We start from the raw sequence: 22,977 nt of genomic DNA, 5'->3' as shown, positions 1-22,977 counted from the left end.
CCTCCCCCTCCCCCAGAGTCGTCTGCCTCTGCACCCACGACACCTTACAACCCCTCAAGGTCTGCACCTTACTCACTTCAACACCCCACGTCGTACTCTACGGCCAGGCCCACCCTGGGAAGGAGGGCCCCGGTTCGCCGCACTCGCAGTAGCACGGCTCCACCTGTAACGCCACCTCTGACCTCACAGGCTCCTACCACAGCTCTTAGGAGGAACTTGCCTTCTTTGCCAAGCTCTCCTCCTCCACAGGCTCCACTTGCTTTTCAGTCACAAGAGCAGGATAATGGTGCCGTAAGGGGTCAAATACAGGTCACAACCTCCTCAGTTAACGCAGGGGAGGGGCAGAATGGAAATGAAGACCCAGACTGCCCCACTGTTCTGCCTCAGTCCAGCCCCCAGGTGGTGCCAGCTGCCCGTGAGCCACGAAACAGCAGGACTCGTTCACGTGGTCGCGTGCGCAGGGCAACAGGAGCAGGTGGGGTTTTGTCTCGCTCTTCGAGACGTAGCCGCTCCCCCCTGGACAGAAACCCTGCCTCCAGCGTTAGCCCCACCCATAGCAGCAGTGCCACCCCAGTGGAGTCCACCGGAAGTACCGCTGTTGCTATGGAGATGGGTGAGGCCGCTGTAGAGCCAGCTGCTCCTACGGATCCTCCGGAGGCTGGTGAGGAAGAGGGGGAGACGCCTGTATCAGGTGCTGAAGGTGTGCGGCGCCACCCCACTATCATGCTGGACCTCCAGGTACGGCGCATCAGGCCGGGCGAGAACCGGGACAGGGACAGCATTGCCAGTCGCACTCGCTCTCGTGCTCGGGCCGCCGAGAACACAGTCACCTTCGAGAGCGACAGTGGGGGGTTTCGTCGAACCATCTCGCGCTCCGAGCGTGCAGGAATCCGCACTTACGTTAGCACTATACGTATACCGCTGCGACGCATTTCTGAGACGGGCCTTGGCGAGCCCAGCTCCATGGCGCTAAGATCTATCTTGCGCCAGATCATGACCGGCTTTGGTGAGCTCAGTTCCCTCATGGAGACAGAAGCAGACTCGGAAACTGCCACGCCCAACCAGGACTCCGCTTCTGCTGGTGGAGCCCAGGTGTACCGCGTTGGTAGTGGTGAGGGCGGTGTGGCCCATGGCGGAGTGGAATCGGTACGAGAAGGTTTAGTGACAGGTGAGGAGGAAGGACAAGTACGAGTGAGCAGGACTGGGACGGAGGGACGACCTAGCAGCAGGGACACTAATAGCTTGGTGGAAAATGGGACATTGCCCATCTTAAGGCTGGCGCACTTTTTCCTTCTCAACGAAGATGAAGATGAGGAGCACCCAAGGGGCCTCACCAAAGAACAGATTGACAATCTGGTGACACGCACTTACGGTCAGGTCAACCTGGAGGGCGAGCTGGGCCGCGCTTGCAGCGTCTGCATCAACGAGTACGCTCAGGGCAACAAGCTGCGCCGCTTGCCCTGCGCCCACGAGTTCCACATCCATTGCATTGACCGCTGGCTATCTGAAAACAACACCTGCCCCATCTGCAGGCAGCCTATTCTGTCCAGCCATCAGGAATGATGTCAGGCTGTAGCTATCAATCAACGGACTGAACAACTGACTTTTGTTCCACCATCGGTGGCACCTGTACATAGTGCGTCAATGTTTTCATTCTCTGAGATCCATTGTATTCAAGCTAAAGGTAGAACCAAAAGCAGAAAAAGACTATAATGCAGAGATTTAACAAAGCTTTATTTTTTTAGACTGTTTTAATCTCTTCCTCTTCTTTCATTCACCATTATTCTTTGCAGACATATTAACAGACGGCCTGACTAACTCGGACGGAGTTAGGAATGTTAGCTTCAGCTAAAGGTGTGGTTACATTTATTGCTATTTGGCTAATTTTCTTGGGCAAAATCCAGTCATTTCAATGGGTATCCATGTGTGAGGGAATTTTGTGTGAGGGCGAACAATTTCCTCGTGTAGATTTTGCAATGAATTCACATTGGCAACTCATTCACTGCATTGACCAACAGAAAGCAGCTTGGTTTGGAAGTAACTTCTCTGTGAGCTGTGCTTCATACATCACTACACTATTCACAAAAGACCCTGGATCTTTTTTGCCTGTGAAATTTCACCAAAATATACTAATGCAACCTCATCTTAATTCTATCTCACTTACGAACTTTAAGTTTGGTGGTTTCAAAAAATGGATAGACCTCTTAAATCTCTTTAAAGACATGTAAATATATGAATGTCTGTGTTTTCAGTTTTAACGGTAAGACATATTCTAGAAAGAACCGTACACTGGTTCATTTACTTTTTCAAAAGAAACCTTTACTTTTAAGCGCTTGCAGAGAAATCCACCGGTTTTGAAGCTCTATGAGGCCTCCATGTAAATGCTCCTTAATGTTGGGCAGTGTTCTTTTAAATGCGTTTTCAATCAGAGCAAGTTTTTAGTGTGAGTTTTATGGGGTCGATAAGAATAGTCATGGGATATGAATGATGAATTTGTCGCTGAAATTCGATCGCTGAAATGCATCTGCATCTTTATACTATGGGAAATGGCAATGAGCAACTCCACAAACACTACAGAACTCAATTTTAAAGCGTGGCCATTATTTTCCTTGTGGACTAAATATGCTTTCCACTTTGAGTGTCATTACATTTCTAATGAGAACAAGCCATTTGCATTTGAACAGATTTGGAGTGCCGATTGGATTATATGATATTGTATGAGCTAGTAAGTGCATGCTTGATTTGTACCTGTGTATAAACCCCTGCACATAGTTCACAATGTTTTAATGAAAAGCTGAAATTGATTATCATTTGAAAGCACTTGTCAGCTGCTGCACTATAAGGCAGTACATTCAAGCCTGTCATAGACCAGACTTCTTCCAGGGTGATGCAATGATAAAAGAAGGCAACGAAAGATATTGAATTGTGATTAAGTATTGTTATGTTTTCCTACTTTTACCCTTCACGTTTAGCTGTTTTTATAGTTTTTCTCATCACATGCTCTGTACCGCACAAATATGTTTTGCCCTACTTACCTTCCCTCAGTATTTTAACGTACAATGGTTTCACTTATGGCCTTGTCTGAAAGCCCTGTTTGCTCTGAATTACCATTTTGTACCCTTCATGCAGTGTTGCTCGTTCCCCATGTGAGGCAGAGCGTGAAGTAGGATTTCTGAATGAATGATCATGAATGTAGGGGTACCTTGCTTCTTTCCAAGGTACACTTTTCCTCAATGTACAATAGATGTCTGCTTATGTTTCAGGATCTCGATTAAAACAAAGACAGAGTCTGTTATTCAACACCTGTCCTCGATGTTATTGTTTTCTTGTATACTAAAATATCCCTTTATTTTGTCTGTATGTTGTGAGGATGTGCGTATGTTCTGTAAGAAGTGTGAATTGTAAGTATGCGTGTATATTGCTGAATGGATCAGAATGGTTTTTGAGCTGTTGTGTATCTGCGAGTGGGGGATCTTTGGCCATAAAGTTTAGATATTTAATGATTAAAAATTGACATCATTGAGCTATGACTATGTATTGTTATAATGTGTTGCTAAAACAGAAGAATATGTATTCTTACTGTGTAATAAAATAAATTGCATTGATTTTTTTTCTTCTCTGCTCCCTAACAATGGAATGATAGACATGCTTTGTTATTCCTTCCTAGCAAACAAATACGGTTTTCATACACTGAAAAAGTGTGCTTTATGCAGTAAATTCTATACTTCCATTCAAATGTTTGGGGTCAATAATTTTTTTATTAATATTTTTATTAAGCAAGGATGCATTAAATTGATCTCAAGTGACAGTAAAGACATTTACTATATGTTGTTACAAAAGACTGAAATAAGAGCTGTTCATTTGAACTTTATATACATAAAAAATATAATAATAATAATATAACGATAAGAAAGTAATAATAAGAAGAAGAAAGTATTCACAAGACTTCTTTCCAAGGTACACTTTTCCTCAATGTACAATAGATGTCTGCTTATGTTTCAGGATCTCGATTAAAACAAAGACAGAGTCTGTTATTCAACACCTGTCCTCGATGTTATTGTTTTCTTGTATACTAAAATATCCCTTTATTTTGTCTGTATGTTGTGAGGATGTGCGTATGTTCTGTAAGAAGTGTGAATTGTAAGTATGCGTGTATATTGCTGAATGGATCAGAATGGTTTTTGAGCTGTTGTGTATCTGCGAGTGGGGGATCTTTGGCCATAAAGTTTAGATATTTAATGATTAAAAATTGACATCATTGAGCTATGACTATGTATTGTTATAATGTGTTGCTAAAACAGAAGAATATGTATTCTTACTGTGTAATAAAATAAATTGCATTGATTTTTTTTCTTCTCTGCTCCCTAACAATGGAATGATAGACATGCTTTGTTATTCCTTCCTAGCAAACAAATACGGTTTTCATACACTGAAAAAGTGCTTTATGCAGTAAATTCTATACTTCCATTCAAATGTTTGGGGTCAATAAGTTTTTTTATTAATATTTTTATTAAGCAAGGATGCATTAAATTGATCTCAAGTGACAGTAAAGACATTTACTATATGTTGTTACAAAAGACTGAAATAAGAGCTGTTCATTTGAACTTTATATACATAAAAAATATAATAATAATAATATAACGATAAGAAAGTAATAATAAGAAGAAGAAAGTATTCACAAGACTTGAATGGCAGTGTATACGAACTGATTTTAAGTCAAAACTATAAAGGGTTAGTTCACCCAAAAATGAAAATTAGCTTGTGTTTCACGCAACACCGACGTGCTACGTCATTCGCCGGAACGTCTTCCACGTACGACATACCGGAAGTGAGAGAAAAATGTTTATTACGTTTGAAATATGGATATTTTTATTACAAAAACGCATGGATTCACTACAGGAGGCCTTTATTCACCCCCAGAGCCATGTGAGGCACATTTTATTATGGATGCGCGGCCGTTATTTGATGACTTGTGGACTGTTCAACTGCAACACCCACTGACTGCAATGATAGAGCTTGGAATAGCCAGGACAATTTTTAATATAACTCCGACTGGATTCATCTGAAAGAAGAAAGTCATATACACCTAGGGAGTAAAACACAGCCTAATATTCATTTTTGGGTGAACTAACCCTTTAAGGGCTAAACAAAACAAAAACAAATTTAAAAAAATTCTCACGAGCAATTTTTGAAGGGGACACAAATAATACAACCAAAATTGTAATTGTAAGGATGGATAAGTGTACACAGCATGTGTACATAGCATGGAGACCGTGTTTAAATATGAGTTTGGTTAAAGGGGTCATATGATGTTGCTAAAAAGAACATTATCTTGTGAATTGGTGTAATGAAATGTGTTTATGCGGTTTAAGGTTAAAAAAACACATTATTTTCCACATACTGTACATTATTGTACACACAGTATTAAGCTCATCTGTCTGAAAAGCAAGGTGTGCTGTGATTGGCCAGCTATCCAGTGCGTTATGATTGGCCGAATACCTCAAGCGTGTGTCGGAAATGTTACGCCCCTACCATACTGTGATGATGCCCTGTCAGGCCGGAGCGATGATTCAAAAACATGAAAACCCATTATAAACGAGGCATTCGTTGCATCCAGTGGGGACATAATTGTGGATTATAATGACTTATACTGACTTTTTACGCGTTGCGTTGCATCGCGCCACGTAAACATAAAACCATGTCTGCATTTGTGATCGGAGAAATAACAAACAACAAGCCCTACTCTACTGCCCAGACTGCCCAAAAAACTCGCATTAAATATAAAAAATATAAAATATAAAAACTCTTTAAATACAAAAAACGAACTTACAATCTGTGAGAACAGCCAGCATTGTAGTCTACTCTCCCAGGATCAGTAAACAGTCCTCCATAAAATGTGCTGCACACATCTGAATATTTGGGTTGAAGTGTTCTGGAACAGTGTTGTAAAGACAACTTAACCACTGATTTCTAGTCGTGTCCATTTTTGGAAGACCAAACAAAGTAGTTTCGCTTTCACAACAAAACACAGCGTCACACACGGCGACGAAGGAGGCTTGCAGCAACCACATGTGACGACCCCGGGCTGGACTCCGCTTCGTCCACGATGAAAGCCGATCCCGCGATCCACAGCGCAAAGTTGTTGTATTTCCTCAGCGACCAGCACGGATCAGCTCCAGGCATGACGAAGCAGATATCGTCCTCTTTTGGAAGTCCAAACAAAGTAGTTTCGCTGTCACACCGAATCACACAGCGCCTTCACAATATGGTGGCGGCAACAACAATACTACAGCGAGAATAAAAGTTACGCCTTCTTTCTTTGCGTGAACATTTGGGCGGCATTATGCAAATCTTCCCACATAGTGAGGTAGATATGTGGGGGTGTGTTAGAACGAGCCGTTTTAGGTAGGCGTGGCTGACTCTTAACTTTTATAAAGAATATCTTTGGATTTGAGACTTTAGTTTTTGCAACTTTACAGATCTTCTTTATACACCAAGAACTTGTAACACTCCAAAGAGAAAGGAAAAATTGAAATCGCATCATATGACCCCTTTAAAATAGTTTCACCACACGGTCATATCTATAATGATTAAATTATTTTGCGTCCTCCACATAGTATTTTAGGTTTCGTCTGGGATTGGGGATGTCTTATTTAGATATTCAACCGCAGCAAGCCCACATCTGCCACTTAACATCATATTGAGCAAAACCCAAAACAGATCTACAATATTAGCCTAATATCAGTTCACACACAGGCTTATCACCGTGTTAGTTGTAGTGGGTGATTTACTAGTATCCAACAAGCTACGGTATTAAACAAGCTACCAAACAAGCTAACGTTTTAACGCTTAGTCTAAATTGGATATCATCATTTTTTTTTGTCATGACTAATTTATTAATGATCCAGCATAATCTGTATTAAAGAGAAAGAATCACTTCATCCGATGTTCAAAGTGAATAAAATAGCCTTGACAGCCTACTGTGTTCTCGCCCACCGAACTCACTCGTGTGTCGGTAAAGTAAAGGGGGAAAGCAGGCAGTGGACTAAACCACTCTGAGGCAAGGAAGGGGGGACTCAAAACTTTCTAAAATATTTTTTTTTACTACTTACACAATAATTTTTAGTATATGTCATTAAATTATTTACAATACACAGAGTGGTTATGCCCCTGAGTCTGATGCATAGTGGCCATCACAGACTGTTAGTTGTAGTTGTAATGTAACCATGTCAGGATCTCCAGAATATTCCTATTGTCTTTTATAGACCAGTTATGTAATTAATATATATACATACATGCATACATACAATTATTATTATTATTATTTTGAAGTAAAAAAAACCTTGACATTTTCTTTAGTTGCATATTGTTTCTATAGTTAATATTTAGGAAAACGTTGCCATATGGCCAAAAAAGTAGTTTTTCTATTAAATTATGATTTTCTTTTCTATTTAAATGGTCATTTCTTTTAGTTATTGATAGATTTTTATACTTGGAACTCATGCAAACCAAAAGTAAGTAGGTTCCTATCATTTAACCTTCAAAATGGTACTTAAAATATTATAATAATGCTTGCAAACGGACAAAAAAAACTTTACAACAACAAAAACAAGTCTTTTTGAAAGTATTTTATACAAGTTAAGTAAATATATGCTAGCTTGGAACATGCACTAATACCATGTAGAACATGAAAACATAAGAACTTCAAAAATACAAGTATAACGATAGGCGGCTCCCTGAAGTAAAGTGTGTGTTTTCCCAGTCCATCCATGTGCACCTGTACCAGTCCAACTCATGTCACATTTCATGGCATCCCGTGAAACTGCAAAAAGCAGTTCCTTTCAGCTGTGATGCAAAGGTGCAAGTCACATTTGCTGCACTTCATGCAGACGATCCCCTTGCAGCCAGGGTATTTGCACTTCCCTTTCTTCTCCATGACAGGCCAGTGGCTTGTTTGGTCCAACCTGACTTGATCAGGCACACTGGGGGCCACTGGGCCTCTTCTTATATGCTCTTCATTGTTTGCAAAGTGAAGGAATCTTTTGATTGCCTCCCACCTATGCAGTGACATGACATCAGCCACACAATCAACCCTGGTGCTTCTTGCCCAGCACATGCGGGTTCCTGGCAGACTATGCACGGACATATGGAAACATATGCCTATGAATTGCTCCAATTCATCATAGGTCAGGTTTAGTGGCTTGTTGATGTTGTGTTGGGAAGCATAGATGTTGCTTTGTTCCACAATCTCTTTCATTAAAGTCTTCTTCAGAAGGCTGCGAAAATACTCCACATCGCCTGAGCATTTGCACAAACAATAATGAGACGGATCAGAAGGATGGCAGAAGCGCGTTCCCGACCCAGTGCGCGCGGCTGAGGGTGACCCATCATCAGGAGCTATGCTGCCTTCATCAAACACCGCATCCCTGAGCCTGTGGCCCGCATACCCCCGCTGAAGCTCGAGTATGCTATCGCCTTGCTCCCGCTGCTGGAAGCTCCACACATGCGTGCAGAATGTATTTCAACAGACGGTCGAAAAAGATCCACAGCGAGGGAGGTAAGCATGACATAATCTGCGGACATGGGCGACGTATATTGGCACTGTTTACGCATGTGTTTTCTTCGGTGCTATGTTGTACCATTGGGTATTCGCATGTTCATCTGTGTAAATTATTATTTGTTATATAATACACACACACACACACACATATCTATATCTATGTACACACACACACACACAGGTCTCTTGTAGGTGACCTGTCATTTTCGCTGTGTAAACAAATGGGTTACTAGGGTGATGTAACCTACGGATTTCAGAAATTAAAAATGTTATAATGATGAAAACATTTTTAGCATTAACTTCAAGCAATATACCTTAAAAGGACCTTCCTTAATATTTAATTGTAAAAATATTTTTAAGGTCCTTTTAAAGTATTGTTTTCAAATGGATGCAATATACACTGGGGGAAAAAACAATTGAAGAAAATTACAAATTAAACAGCATGAAACAAAAACTGAACGTGATTGAAAGTGACAAAGACTGAAAGCGTAGCATGTAAGCTTTAAATGCATGCAAAAATGAAAAGATCCACTTGATATTTCTAAGAATCTGTTTTGGATTTTAGCAATAAGGTCTGTTTTATTCAAGAAAGCATTGATTTCCAAATCCATGCAATGTAGGTTCAAAATCAAAAGTCTGCAAACCACTGAAAGAAAATCACTTGCTGCATCACTGCAGCCTTTTAAAGGCTCTGCTCTGAATGGAAATGAGCTATTAAGAGAATTATTATTATTATTACAAATCTTAGGAAAAGCTTATATATCATTCTTCAGACATCAGTGTACTGCCTGTTAGGTTTCAAAGTATGCACCAAACAGGGGCCAAGAGTACCTCGCAAGTACTGTCCACGGCTCTTGAGATTTGAATGTTGGTGGCAGGTTTGGGAGATTGCAGAGCTTTTTGGCAGCAGGTCTGTTCCAGCATATGTTTAATCGGCAGGGTTTTGTGGGGTGATGACACTGAGGGTGGAGTCTTTTTGACAGACTGACACATATGCATTGTGGATTACACTGAGCATTTGTTTGGCCTACTCTGACCTAGCGTGTTCCGGAATTAGTATGCAGGGGCCATATTGTTGGTAACCTAATTTGTAATGAAACGTGTGACTTATCAGTTTTCTTATCAGTTGGATACCCTCGGTAAAGTTGCATTTGGGCTGTGTGATTTATTATATGCCTTGAAGAATTGTCTTTCAGAAGCCATTCATCATAGAAAGCAGTTTGCTGTGATTGTAAGTCCTCTCAGTTCTGCTCACCTCAACAGATGACTGATAGATGTTTTCCTTCCACTTTGTTCGTTCGTGTACAAGTCGGAGCAGAAGCAAAATAACATGCATGTCAAATCAAGTGCTTCTGAATACATGGTGTGATTAGAGTGTGCTGTTTTAACAGTCATTTGACAAAAGATAACCCTCTGATGTAACGTTTGGGTTGGGTTTCTTCAAAGAGCCCTGTTTTAGTGATCATCTGCACTGTTCAGTGTTTCTGCGCATCACTTTTAAAGGCCACATGGGGGCAGCAACTGTAAACTCATCACTCATGGTAGGAAACTGATCTATTTTATTGACTTCTTTAAATGTAAATAAATATTAATATATATCACACTAAACTGATGGACTGCAGATAAGTAAAATTTTTTTTGTATTTACATCAAAATATAAAGCTGTATATAAAATAAACACGCATTATACTTTTTGTCACATTTTTCTCATGTCTGAATGCCAGGACGGTTAGTTTAGAAACGCTGTTTAAGGGTTCTACTTCTACAAACGCTTTGTCAAACGATGCTTCTTCTTTTAAAATAATTAAATGAATAGAACTACATTAAGCTAATGAAGGCAAAAGGAATACATGAAACAATTGGCTGCTTAAATCATTCATTGCTTGAAATACTACTAAACATTAGCCATTAGAGCTGGTGTTTGTAACTATTCCTCACCTGATTAAAACAGTGTTTTGTAAATGATAGTCATCTACATTATACAGATTCAGCATTGTGGAAAGATCATAGGAGAAAAATAAATATTAACTCAACATTTAATTTAATTTCATGTTTACGTTAGCACAAGTCTGCTCACTCAGGTAATTATAAATCCAGTTTGAATTATTCGCATATTAAGCTTTTTTTAAAAATTTTTTTTATTATTATTATTATACACAACTATTTCAAACTGAGAGACGTTTTAAGGGGAAAGACGGCACACATTTAAAGCATTGCTTTTTCATTTCATGTAACAGAGTGGTTTATCATGTTAGACAGAGAAGAATTGACTTGCTTTGTGTTGTAATGCGAGACATTATTAACTTAAAGGTGATGAGTGGAAGCCAACAAGCTAAAGATAATATATTTGATCAAATAACCTTTTTATAATCAACAAGAATCTTTTTGACATGTCAGGCGCCCCTTGACAATGTAAAAAAAAAGCTTTCTATTGAGAAAGAGTTCTTTTAAATAGTAACGGTTGTATCGGCCAGTGACCATTTCTCATCCCATTTTTAAGAGTGTTTTGCTCTGTGGTCTTACTGACTTGATATCTTGTGTTGTTTTTTTCTTATGGCAACCCTTGTTGGGCTCCTCCAGAACAGTTAGTGTTGACCCCTCTTAGCCAGGACTCCCCCCTCCGGCAGGACCAGCCCGTGGGCTCCAACATGTGCCCCCACCTGGCAGACCGGTTTGAGAAAAGTGAGTGCCCTCCCCAAGCGGGCCGCTGCCTCCCGCTACTGCTTGGAGCCTCACAGGTGCATGAAGCCACCCCTTCCTTCAGCCCACACTGCATGGATAGACTAATAAAGCTAAAGTTCTCAGCACTCTTTCATCACATGCACACAGACATGGCATGCATTAGGGCTGGGCGGTATGACGCTATATATTGTGGCGTTGATTTCAAGTGTGTATTCGTAGAGAGAGATATTGCGTTATATGTTAGTGTGTTAAAGAAATATGTTTGAATGAGAAAATAGAGCGAGAACTGCTTGATGTTAAAAAGAGTTATTGAATGCTTGAATGGTCAAATACACACACATTTATGTCAAAATATCCATTGAGAAGAGTATTTATGTAAACACAGTCAGTTATGTCTGTTTAAGTGAACATAATCAGTTGTGAGAAAATCATATGTGTATCAATACATTGGATCCGTGCATGAGGTCTTAAAGGAATAGTTCACCCCAAAATGAACATTTGCGAAAATGTACTTACCCTCAGGCCATTCAAGATGTAGATGTGTTTGTTTCTTCATAAGAACAAATTTGGAGAAACTTAGCATTACATCACTTCCTCACTAATGGATCATCTGCAACGAATGGGTCCAAACAGCTAATAAAAACATCATAATAATCCACAAGTCCAAGACTCCAGTCCATCAATTAACATCTTGTGAAGTGAAAAGCTGTGTGTTTGAAAGAAACAAATCTTTAAGACGTTTTAGCTTTAAACCGTCACTGGCAATGTTATTAGTTAAATATTAGTTAATAACATCTTAAAGATGAATTGGTTTCTTACAAACACACAGCTTTTCTCTTCACAAGACGTTAATTGATGGACTAGAGTCATTGTGATGTTTTTATCAGCTGTTTGGACTCTTATTCTGATGGCACCCATTCACTGCAGAGGATCTGTTAGTAAACAAGTGATGTAATGCTACATTTCTCCAAATCTGTTCTGATGAAGAAACAAACTCATCTACATCTTGGATGGCCTGAGAGTGAGATAATTTTCAGTGAATTTTCATTTTTGAGTGAAGTATTACTTTAAAGTGTCAGCAGCCTAATAAACCTGTTGCCATCTGTGTCAATAAAGTTAATCGAACAAAAGAAAAAGAGAAAGTAACTCAAAAAATGTTATGCTCTTGACTGAACTTGACTAACTTGTATTTTTAAAAAGAAACAATTTATATTTATTTTTACATTTAATTATTCAATTTCAATTCAATTTCAGTTATTTCTTACTCCATGTTAAATAAAAATCTAATTTAAATTAAATTTGTATGTTTGCGCTATTGTATTTGTCCTATTGTTTGTAATTTGCTCCTTTGTTCTTTTTTAATAGTAAAAATAAAATAACAAAAATAACTATATATTGATATAAATCATTAACGTAAAAATAAAGTTTCTCATAAAGTGAAATAAGATTTTGGTCGTATCGCCCACTCCTAGCATGCATCAAGGGATGGACCAAAATGCATGCATGCATAACAGAAATAACAGTCCTTCTGGTGTGGGTGGTAGTTAGTAAGCCAGGGGTTAGACTGTGACGCTTGCATGGCTTGTGCATGAGGTCGCGGGTGGCTGACGTGCCTGGTGGTGTAAGTGAACGATCTCACCTGCACTCTGGGATAAAGCCCGGTCAGGATTAGATACAGGTGAAGTTGCAGAGCCGACAGAAAGAGGATTACCCTCCCTGGTCACTGTGCCTGTAAGAGGCTTTCATTCCTCATTCACCCTTTTCCATCGCCATAGCGACCCAAGCTGCGAGCGCACCCCCCCCATTCCTCTTGGGGGCCACCAGGACCTGTGGGTCACCTTGGCAACGGGAACAACATGTCACGCCGAGGGCACAACAAATCTAGGCGCGGCTCTGTAGGTAATGGGTTTCCAAACGTCTGGTGGAGCGGCCACACGTGAGCATGTGGAAACTAGGGATGGGCTGATCAAATATTGATACTTCTGATATTGATGCCAGATTGCGAGGATTGATCCACATAAAATAGATCCTCAGTGGTTTATTTAATACCAATGCTTTTATTATTTAATTAGTGTGAAATTGAAGTGAAAAGTGAGGTGATGAGTAGTTTAAGTATGGTGACCCATACTCGGAATTTGTGCTCTGCATTTAACCCATCCAAGTGCACACACACATCGTGAACACAGATAGATAGAATGCATTATACCAAGGGCATTGACGGTGGAGGATGGTGTGGTGTTGAATAGATCTGCTGGAATGGATGAGGTCTGATTTGAGGGCTAAGACCCGGAGCAGTGGGCAGCCAATGCTGCGGCGCTTGGGGAGCAGTTGGGGGTTCGGTGCCTTGCTTAAGGGTCTTACCTCAGTCGTGGTATTGAGGGTGGAAGAGAGCGCTGGTTATTCACTCCCCCCAACTACAATCACTTTTAGCACTTTTAGACAACCATGGTATAGAGCCCGACCGATATATCATTTAGCCGATATTATCGGCTGACATGAGCCTGTCGCCGATATATCGGTATCTGTGAATATGCCGCCGATATGAACAGTTTTTTTTTAACAGAACATATAAAGCAGATAAAATGCTTGAAATGGTGTAATTACTTAGTTTGTGCAGCAGAGCGGGCTCCATTGTTTGCTACTTAAGTCTATGGAAAACCATTGAAACTTTGAACGGCCATATCTCCATGACAGCGCGGCGGATCCGCACCAAATTCGGGGTATCCCTTCAGCTCGAGGAACCCTCTCGAATGCGAATCGAGTGTACATTTCAAGGCCCTCTTTCGAATGAGACCACCCCTGCGTCGATAGCCCCTTGGGTTCGGGAGTTACGGGCAGGTAAATTTGCGGTCCGGCGCCGACCGATCAAGCGATCCTGGGGGGCTACCGACACGCGGAGGGTGGCGTTCGAGAGGGCTCCTCGAGCTGAAGGGATCCCCCGAATTTGGTGGCGATCCGCCGGCGCGTTCGCGAGATAGTGACACCAGCCAACACTTTCACTTCAGTAAGGAGGTCTCTTGTTCAGGCAGCAACATTCAAGTGTTGTCTTATTCGACCGTAAGTGCCCTGCAAAGTGGACTTCACATGATATTCCGCCATGATTCCAGTTCCAAGGGAACGTACACGTTACATTCAAAGGGCATTAAAGTGCGCGAGACGTGAATTTTCATATTTATTTACAGAGGTAAATGATGTCACACTTCTCTAGTAAGTTTCGTCTGTGTGTGAAGACAGTAGCGCAAATTCGTGAATGAATGTTCCAAAGTGAAATAAACTTCAACGGAATAAAGTTGAATGGAATTGAATTAAAGTTGAATAAACTTCAACTTTACTGTTCAGTGCACTGATGTCAGACTCATTTTGAATAAAGTTTATTGTTAAGTTGTTAAATGCCCTGCTTCCATCATTACATATCTTTGTCACATCATTATAAGTGTTTGATCACCACATTTGAGTGATCATTGCAAAAAATGTGTTTATGTATATATATTCTGTTTATGTATATACTGTATTCTATATATATAGTACTAGTCAAATGTTTGGACACACGAATGGGAAAGTGTCCAAACTTTTAACTGGTACTGTACTATGATATACACAAAGAATATCGGGCGATATATCGATATCTGCATTTTTTTACTCCCAAATATCGGTATCGGTATTGGCCCCAAAAAACCCATATCAGTCGGGCTCTATATAGGAATTACATTTTTTCCTCAGAAATCACAAAAACGTTATATTTATTAGAGGTATCAGTACCGATAGGTATGAAATTCTGTGAATATTTGCATTAGAATTCAATAAATAACTGGATACCAGGCGATACGCCCATCACTAGTGGGAGACTGTAGCTGTATGCAATTAGCAAATTAAGAGCCTCCTTGAGCATGTAATATTTTCTGACTTTGGATTTTGTTGGGTTATCTATATTAGCCTGTTCACTGTCCTCTTGAACCAGTTCCAGTGCCATTGTGTTGGGGGGGCAGAAAATTCTAGACAACAGGGGAATTTGACACCCATTTGAACAGCATGACCATAGTCTGACTAATCAGAGCAGTATAATACAGACTGAGAGATGTGCAGTGATATTGCATGGAATAAGAGAGGCCCGCTGAATGAATGCATGCGGTATAAGAGAATGCGGTGGGTAAAGTGAGCACGGTTACAAAAGCGTAGGGATGAATAATGCAACCAGGGCTATTCATAATTCAAAAGCATGCTGCTTTTTAGTGGTGAAAAGCTGGCGGATGGCCAAATGACCAAACTCACCCCACACTGTGCTTGGGGTCAAACGCAGTGATAGGTTCAGACATGACTAATCATAAGCACATATGTAATTGACGTTATTTTTAACACAATTTTAATCATAAATAATAAAATAATACTTATAATTAATAATAAAATGTTTTACTAAAAATGTATTATATTATTTCTATTTCTATTTAATATTTCTATTGTATATTTTTAATACACTTTATATGTGTAATATATATATTAGGGGTGTAACGGTACACAAAAATAATAGTTTAGTACGTACCTCCAATTTAAAGGCTCGGTTTGGCACGTTTTTGGTACAGCGTGGAAAAACTAAACATAAAACGGATTCTTTTTTATTAAACAGTGGTTTACAAATTGTGGCTCTGTCTTTCAATACATTTTATTATAAAAATTTTCTTAAGGATAAAAAATCTACAGTATCTCAGCTAATGCTGTAAACTATATGGAGCCCTATTACGTGCACATTACTGTAATATTAAAGTTACAATTAACAAAAGAGCCCAAACTATTGAATTTAATGGCCATTTATTTTTTTATATAATAATCAGCACTCAAATAAAAAATTGTATGCAAATGTGAAAATTGCACATAGGGTTGCAAAGGGATGGACAATTCCAGTAAATTACTGGAAACTTTCCAGAACTTTTGGAAACTTACCAGGATTTATTATTTTTTTTCAAAAATTTGCTAGAAATTTTATGCCCCTTTGCAACCCTAACTGCATGTAAGGCAATTTTTACATTAACCTTTAAACCTAAAATTATGTTTCTACTCCAATTCAGTGTTGCATACAGTGGCTGTGATAACTTGTTTAATGTTGTTTAAACATACATTACATAATTAAGACATCACTAATAGGTTAAGTATCATATAATAAATATATAGGCTAATATAGTACATATTATTTATATTATACACACATGCGTACTGACCCAGAAGACCCATACGGAAAACACCTATGTGCACCATTACACCCTATATATACATACATACACACACACACACACACACACACACACACACATATATATATATATACACTGTATATATATATATATATATATATATATACAGTGTGTGTATATATATATAATTATTATTATTTTTTTATTTATATTGTAATAGTTTTTTTTGCTACAAAGATGAAAAAAAATAGAGTAGGCTTAGGTTTTAGGGTGTTAGGATATATTTTTCATTTTGGAAATCAAGTTTTCAACCATGTTTTGTGCCACACTTTTCTTTATCAATTGTTCAAATTTGGGTGTGATTTAAATGCTGAACACTCAAAAACAGAACAATTAGCAATTCTTTCTTGGTCTTTATCTGAGGGCAAAAGTCAGTGCAGCACTCAGCTTCCCAGTTTTATCAACACATGTTGGGCAACTTGTGAATTTAGTGCTTGTTAATAATCTTAACCAGAGCATGTGTGTCCATTATGAAAAGTTTGTCATGTGTCTGTCCAGTCAATGTACTGCACATATTTACCAGTATGTGGCTGATTTTATAGTTCTGTGATGTTAATCAGGTACAAAGTGTCTGCCGGTCTAGCCATTTGTGGGTAACTGAAGCTTTCATCTGTCGCTGAATGAAATTTAAGTATCGATGTATCGATCATTAAGAGTGAATGGTGAGTTCGGGATTGGAAGAATAAGTAGTAGAAAGAGAAAATGAAAGCGTGAGAGGACGAGAGTGATCGTTTAAAGCTGGATATGAGATTCACAATGAAAAGTGGTTCATATGTGATTCTTTGGTCCTAGTCCAGAGTACGTCCTACTGAGGAACTCTCATTAACTTCTATGGGGCATGTTGCTTTGTATGTTTATTTAGTGAGGCAGGTCTGGAAACAGATGACAGATGTTTACAGCAGTGGTTCTCAATGGGTCGCAAGTCTGTTTTTACAGAAGGGAAAATATAATGGTAAATGAAAATAATAAGATAATCATATAATCATGCATATAAAAGTTAGGATAACAAAATGAATATGCTTATTAAAAATTTGTAGTAAAATTGTGTAGTGAAAAATGTCCTATTTATTTTGAATGTCACAGGCTGTGTCAAACATTTTCAAACTATTTTAGAATAAAATCTTATCTTATTAATAACACAATATTTGGCCCAGTTGGATCTGTGCAATAAATTGTATTTATGTATTTCAGTGTTTGATTTTAAGGTTATTGCTGTTTAATTTTGTATAAACACTACTTGATGTCCAATGTAAAATCTGGGTCTTTAAAGCAGAACCATTTGAGAGCCACTAAACTTCACCCACTAGCTCATTGCTGTAGTTGCAATTAAGTATGAAGGTGCCCAGTGTCACCTTGAAAGACACATTAGCTATAATTTTTCTCCATAAAAACACATTTAAGAGCCAGTGTCTTCAGGACTATAATATATGTCACCATACATAATTATAAGTTAACGCAATTCTCAGTTAGTGGCAAGTTATCAGTGGTCAAGCTGGCCTTTGACACCGAAGAGATGAGTGCTGGCTATATCTACACCCTGGTCCTCATAACTATGATCATGTTGTTACAAGGAAGAGAACTATGCAAAATGCAGTGTCAGAAAGCAGGTATAGATCTAATGGAGATACAGCCCTTATCATGATCACGTCTGCAAGTTTTAGCTGATTCATCTGGTTTGTGGTTTTGCAGGAATGACTAGCAGAAAAAGCGTCAGATATGGTGCAAGAGATGGTTTCAAAAATAATGGTTTCTATTTTAATATACTTTAAAATATCATTTATTTCTGTGATGCAAAGCTGAATTTCCATTACTCCAGTCTAAAGTGTCACATGATCTTTCAGAAATCATTCTAATATGCTGATTTATTATTAGAATTATCAATGTTGGCAACGGTTGTGCTGCTTAATATTTTTTTGGAACCTGTGATACTTTTTTTCAGGATTCTTTGATGAATAAAATGTTTTAAAAAAAAGCATTTCATTAAAATAGGAATCTTTTTGAACAATATACACTATCGTTCAAAAGTTTGGGGTCAGTAAATTGTTATTCTTTCTTTTTTTGATAGAAATGAACTTTTATTCGGCAAGGATGTGTTAAATTGATAAGAAGTGATAGCAAAGATTTATATTTTGAATAAATGCTGTACTTTGTAACTTTTTATTCATCAAAGAATCCTGAAAAAGTATCGCAGTTTCCAAAAAAATAATATTTGGCAGCACAACCGTTGCCAACATTGATAATTCTAATAATAAATCAGCATATTAGAATGATTTCTGAAGGATCATGTGACACTTTATACTGGAGTAATGGCTGATGGCAATTCAGCTTTGCATCACAGAAATAAATTATATTTTAAAGTATATTAAAATAGAAACCATTATTTTATATTGTAATATCATTTTGCAAGATTACTGTTTCTTTCTGTATTTTGAATCAAATAAATGCAGCCTTGATGAGCTTAAGAGACTTTTTTAAAAAACACTAAAATATATATATATAACCTTTAAAAAACTTAAAATATGTGTTTACTGTAACTTACAGTGAAAGAACGTAGTACTTTATAGATATAAAAGCTATACATTTTTATAGTATTTCCTTCATACCTTTACTGTGTTAAACACAATTTTTAAATTTTCAAAAGGAAATATGATATTTTCAAATTTGGCTTGAACAACTCTTTCTGTAATGGATCTGTGACATGGTTTAATATCGTTTGGCTGATGGCTTGCAATTGTTCCCCTCCATAAACCCCATAATATGCAGATCATGGTCAATAATGTGTTTTTCAATGGCATATACTTTAACCTTTACATTTGTTCCCCCATCCACAATTGCTTACATATATGGCAACTATCTTATGCAAATCAATACAATAATCATAATTATGCATAGAGAGGATCCTAAAAAAACTTTATGGTATTTTAGCACAAAATCTGGCTAATAATAATGCAATATGTGGCCCAGTGTATGTTAATAATTCATTAATCCCACAATAGTCAGATCAGTGGTCAATAATTTTCAATGGCATATTCTTTGACCATTATTTGTTCCCCCATCCACATTTGTCTTAAAAATCTTCCTACTTAATGGCAAAAAATTGACCATCTGACCTTCAAACACCTTTGAGAAACGTACATGCGGCCTCAGGTAGAATTTCCATTACAGAAACAAGGAGGAGCAAACGAACAAGAAGCGACTCCTTGCCGGTCAGTGAGAGCACGTTTAGTGCGTTTCGATCCATAATTGTGGAGACGGACATCTGTGGCCCTCCAGCAGTGCCTGCACCTTTAAATGTAAGGCTTTTGTGTTGTCTGACTGCGGGAACGCTGTGGTTAGACGCGGACTGTTCTGGAGGGAGACCATCTTCTGTAGCAGGAAAGACACAACGGAGTGGAGTCTTATTAAAATGACCACAGATTGCCCGAGGCGGCCCAAATGACACGGTGGGAGAGGGTTTGGGGCTTGTCTGTTAGAGGCTGACTGGAATGGGAGAAGTGACGCGTGTAGTCCATCTCTCTACGCCCGCTTTCGATCATGCAGCAGCTGGGTAAACTCTCCTGTCACATACAGACTGAGCTGTTATTTACTGAGCGTACATTATTTATTACGTGCGGAAAATAATCATTTGGCGGTCGTCCGTGATGCGGCAACATTTGAGAGGGAATCGTAGTAAGCGGCTGTGTCTCAAAACACCCCACGCGACGCAACCGCTACACTGGACGCATAGAAGCCATACGTCATCGCAGAACGTTCGCCTCACGGACCAATCAGCTGTGAGCTCGAGACTACTCATAAATAAATTACATTATTTAAACAATTTTAAATCGTAGTTCATTCGGTTTCATTCATTTTAAAATGAAATATTATTTAAATCCATTGATATAAATGTTAATTATACTGTAATACTTAGTATTCCTAACTGCATGTACATATAAGAAATAAAAATGTATTTTATTATAATTATTATTATTACTATTATACCAATAGGTCATCACGACCAGATTGTGATGTAACGTCAGTTAAAAGGAATTATATTTATATTTGTTTGACGCGACGCGACGCCACGGACGCTTTCAGTCTATTGATTAGAATGGTAGAAATGTATTTTTGACGCGTCGTGACTCTCCATGCATGAATGTTGGAATTTGGCACGGCTGATGCCTAAAATGCTGTCTAGGTAGCAAGCTCCATATGTTTTGAGACAGCCATTGCCTCATTGTTTTTCGTTTCAGCGCATCGTGAATACACAGGTGTTTCCACGGAATAAAGCAGCTTTTACAAAGATAAACAAATGCACAAGGTTTCCTACAAAGGTGTTTGCTGCGCCATTGTGCTCCCATCAGCACATTCTATACAGGGGGTCCAGTGGGCGTCGCGCGTTTGCTGTATTGGTGACGGAGCGTTTGCTCGTGGATGATGAGGATGATGAGGAGAAGGATGGGGGTATAAAAGGGACGGGGAGGGCGGTGCACAGAGGGAAACGTCATTGACATCAGGGAGGCTTGCATCAGCACAGTAGTAGTGTTAGTGGCCAGCGCACTGAACTGTAAACCACATTTCTATGTCTCTTCTTCCTCCTGTGTTCTTCCGCGCACACTCACGCTAGCCTCGCCTCTCTCCCATCACTCGAACGGTGCAGGACCCGCGTGCTCGGCCGCCGGCTACCGCAAGGCAGAGGATGAGATGTCCGGAACCACATCCCAGGCGGACCCGATAGATGCCACAGCGCGGACCGTGCTGCTCAACCGAGCCCAGACCACCAAATTTTGTGACAACCATGTCAGGTGAGTTCATTCAGGTCTTTATTGTACGCAGCAGGAAAATGTTACAGTGCAGTTTGATTTATTCGAGCTTGTTTTATTATATTCTTTGTTTAAAGTGGCTTTTAAAAGCATGTTAAATATGCTGCAAACAATTGCATCTTTGTTCCAGTGGTCTATGGTGGTCTTCTGAAATGAAAATGAAAAAACTCTCAAATGCAAAGGAAAATGCATATGCATATGGATAAGCATTTAACTTCTATCAGCAAGAAAACTACTGTAATATTTAGTTTACAGTTTATTTATTTACACTATGTTCAAAAGTTTGGGGTTGGTAAGCTACCAGGCTACCAAGGCTGCATTCATTTGATCAAATATAATAAGAAAAGTAATATTATTGTGAAATATTAACTATTTTCTGTTTTAATATATTGTAAAATGTCATTTGTTCCTGTGATGATAAAGCTGAAATTACAGCAGTTGTCACTTGTCCTGACAACTTTCAGTTGTCACACTATCTTTCAGAAATCATTGTAATATGATGATTTCTTAAGAAATATTTCATATTGTGAATTTCATATTATTATTACTATTATCAACGTATAAAACGGTTATGCTGCTTAATATTTTTGTGCAAACCTTGACTCATTTTGTTTTTCAGTGACCCCAAATTTTAGAAAAGTAATTTCACGTTTCTGTTTCTCTGTTGATGTGAACATTTTTACTTTATTTATTTGCTCATTTAAGTTGCTTAAAGGTCTCATCAAGATTGTCTTTATGCACATTTTTGCATTGCTTCAATAATAACTAAAATAATGCACTGACAAGAATATTTTGTATATCTTCATTTATTAACTATAAAATCAATACAAAATGTAAAGCTTCTGCTTCTCAGTAAATAATACAAGTGAATTGATGGTGGCTGGGGAAGCACCTTTAATTTTTATTTATTTATATTATTATTTTTTGCACACTTCAAAGAGGGGCTTTACCTCCTCCCTTTTTCTATGTTTCACAGTCACTCTCAATGTTTTGTTTTAAATTATTAAATTAAACATATTGTATTTGATGCCTCACCAACAACACAGCTATTCCAGCATTTCATGATCCAGCATAAAGATCATCTTATTAACTCCTAAAGCTATGAGATTGATTGTAAAAATGCTTTAATCAAGTTAAGATTTTCCCTCAGGGAATTGACATGCTAATTGTATACAACATTGAATGCGACATCCGAATAGCTTCCATTAAGTGAAGTACTCCACCAGAGATTTCCTGTGAGTACACAGAGGTCATGTTCCAGGCCATGTTTGGCTAGAGTTCATCTGCAGTTCCAGAACAAAAAGTCTTTTGCTCTTCAAAGTGCCCAAGTCCTCCAAAGCCTTTGAGTGCTTTTTTATCTCTTGAATGGCTATTATGTCAGTTTGATTCGTTTCATATGCAGTGAAGTTCTCCTTGATGACAAATTTGCACTTTTTGAAACTTTATAAATGATTGTGTTATGAATATGATCAATAGTTGTAGCAAAAGCTTAATAGAAGTTAGAAATGGATCCCAGATCACTTTCATATTAGTGCCATAATATGGAAGCTCATACAAAATCTGCCTCTCAGTACCGAAACACTCACCCACACACACTTCATCGATCCGCCAGTTTATTCTAAAGATTCGATTCTGCTCTAAAAGGCTCTATTTTGGTTCCCGTAACAGCATTAAGGTGGGCCTAGAAATT

General features: G+C 38.6%; 2 protein-coding genes across 10 annotated transcripts in view; both read left to right on the top strand.

The window, feature by feature from the left end:
• The window catches only part of LOC107585002 (E3 ubiquitin-protein ligase RNF6-like), a 6,499-nt gene extending 2,894 nt beyond the window's left edge, over positions 1–3,605 (top strand). The window contains exon 5 of the mRNA XM_016271803.1: positions 1–3,605. Coding sequence (XP_016127289.1) covers positions 1–1,563 — 1,563 coding nt within the window. The 3' untranslated portion in view covers positions 1,564–3,605.
• A 4,695-nt stretch (positions 3,606–8,300) lies between these two features.
• Positions 8,301–22,977, top strand: part of LOC107584968 (phospholipid-transporting ATPase IB-like) — a 72,666-nt gene continuing 57,989 nt past the window's right edge. The window contains exons 1-3 of one of the 9 annotated variants that reach the window (XM_016271756.1): positions 8,301–8,557; positions 11,141–11,242; positions 21,125–21,269. In XM_016271756.1, coding sequence (XP_016127242.1) covers positions 8,515–8,557; positions 11,141–11,242; positions 21,125–21,269 — 290 coding nt within the window. In that variant the 5' untranslated portion in view covers positions 8,301–8,514. Of the gene's footprint in view, positions 8,558–11,140; positions 11,243–11,280; positions 11,299–12,771; positions 13,142–19,801; positions 20,033–21,091; positions 21,270–22,977 lie in introns of those variants that run through there. The other 8 variants (XM_016271755.1, XM_016271761.1, XM_016271757.1 and 5 more) reach the window with 8 other exon arrangements.

Source organism: Sinocyclocheilus grahami, unplaced genomic scaffold (assembly GCF_001515645.1).
Source record: "Sinocyclocheilus grahami isolate Dianchi unplaced genomic scaffold, SAMN03320097.WGS_v1.1 scaffold65.1, whole genome shotgun sequence".
NCBI lineage: Eukaryota > Metazoa > Chordata > Actinopteri > Cypriniformes > Cyprinidae > Sinocyclocheilus > Sinocyclocheilus grahami.
This window is presented reverse-complemented; position numbering and strand designations above follow the sequence as displayed.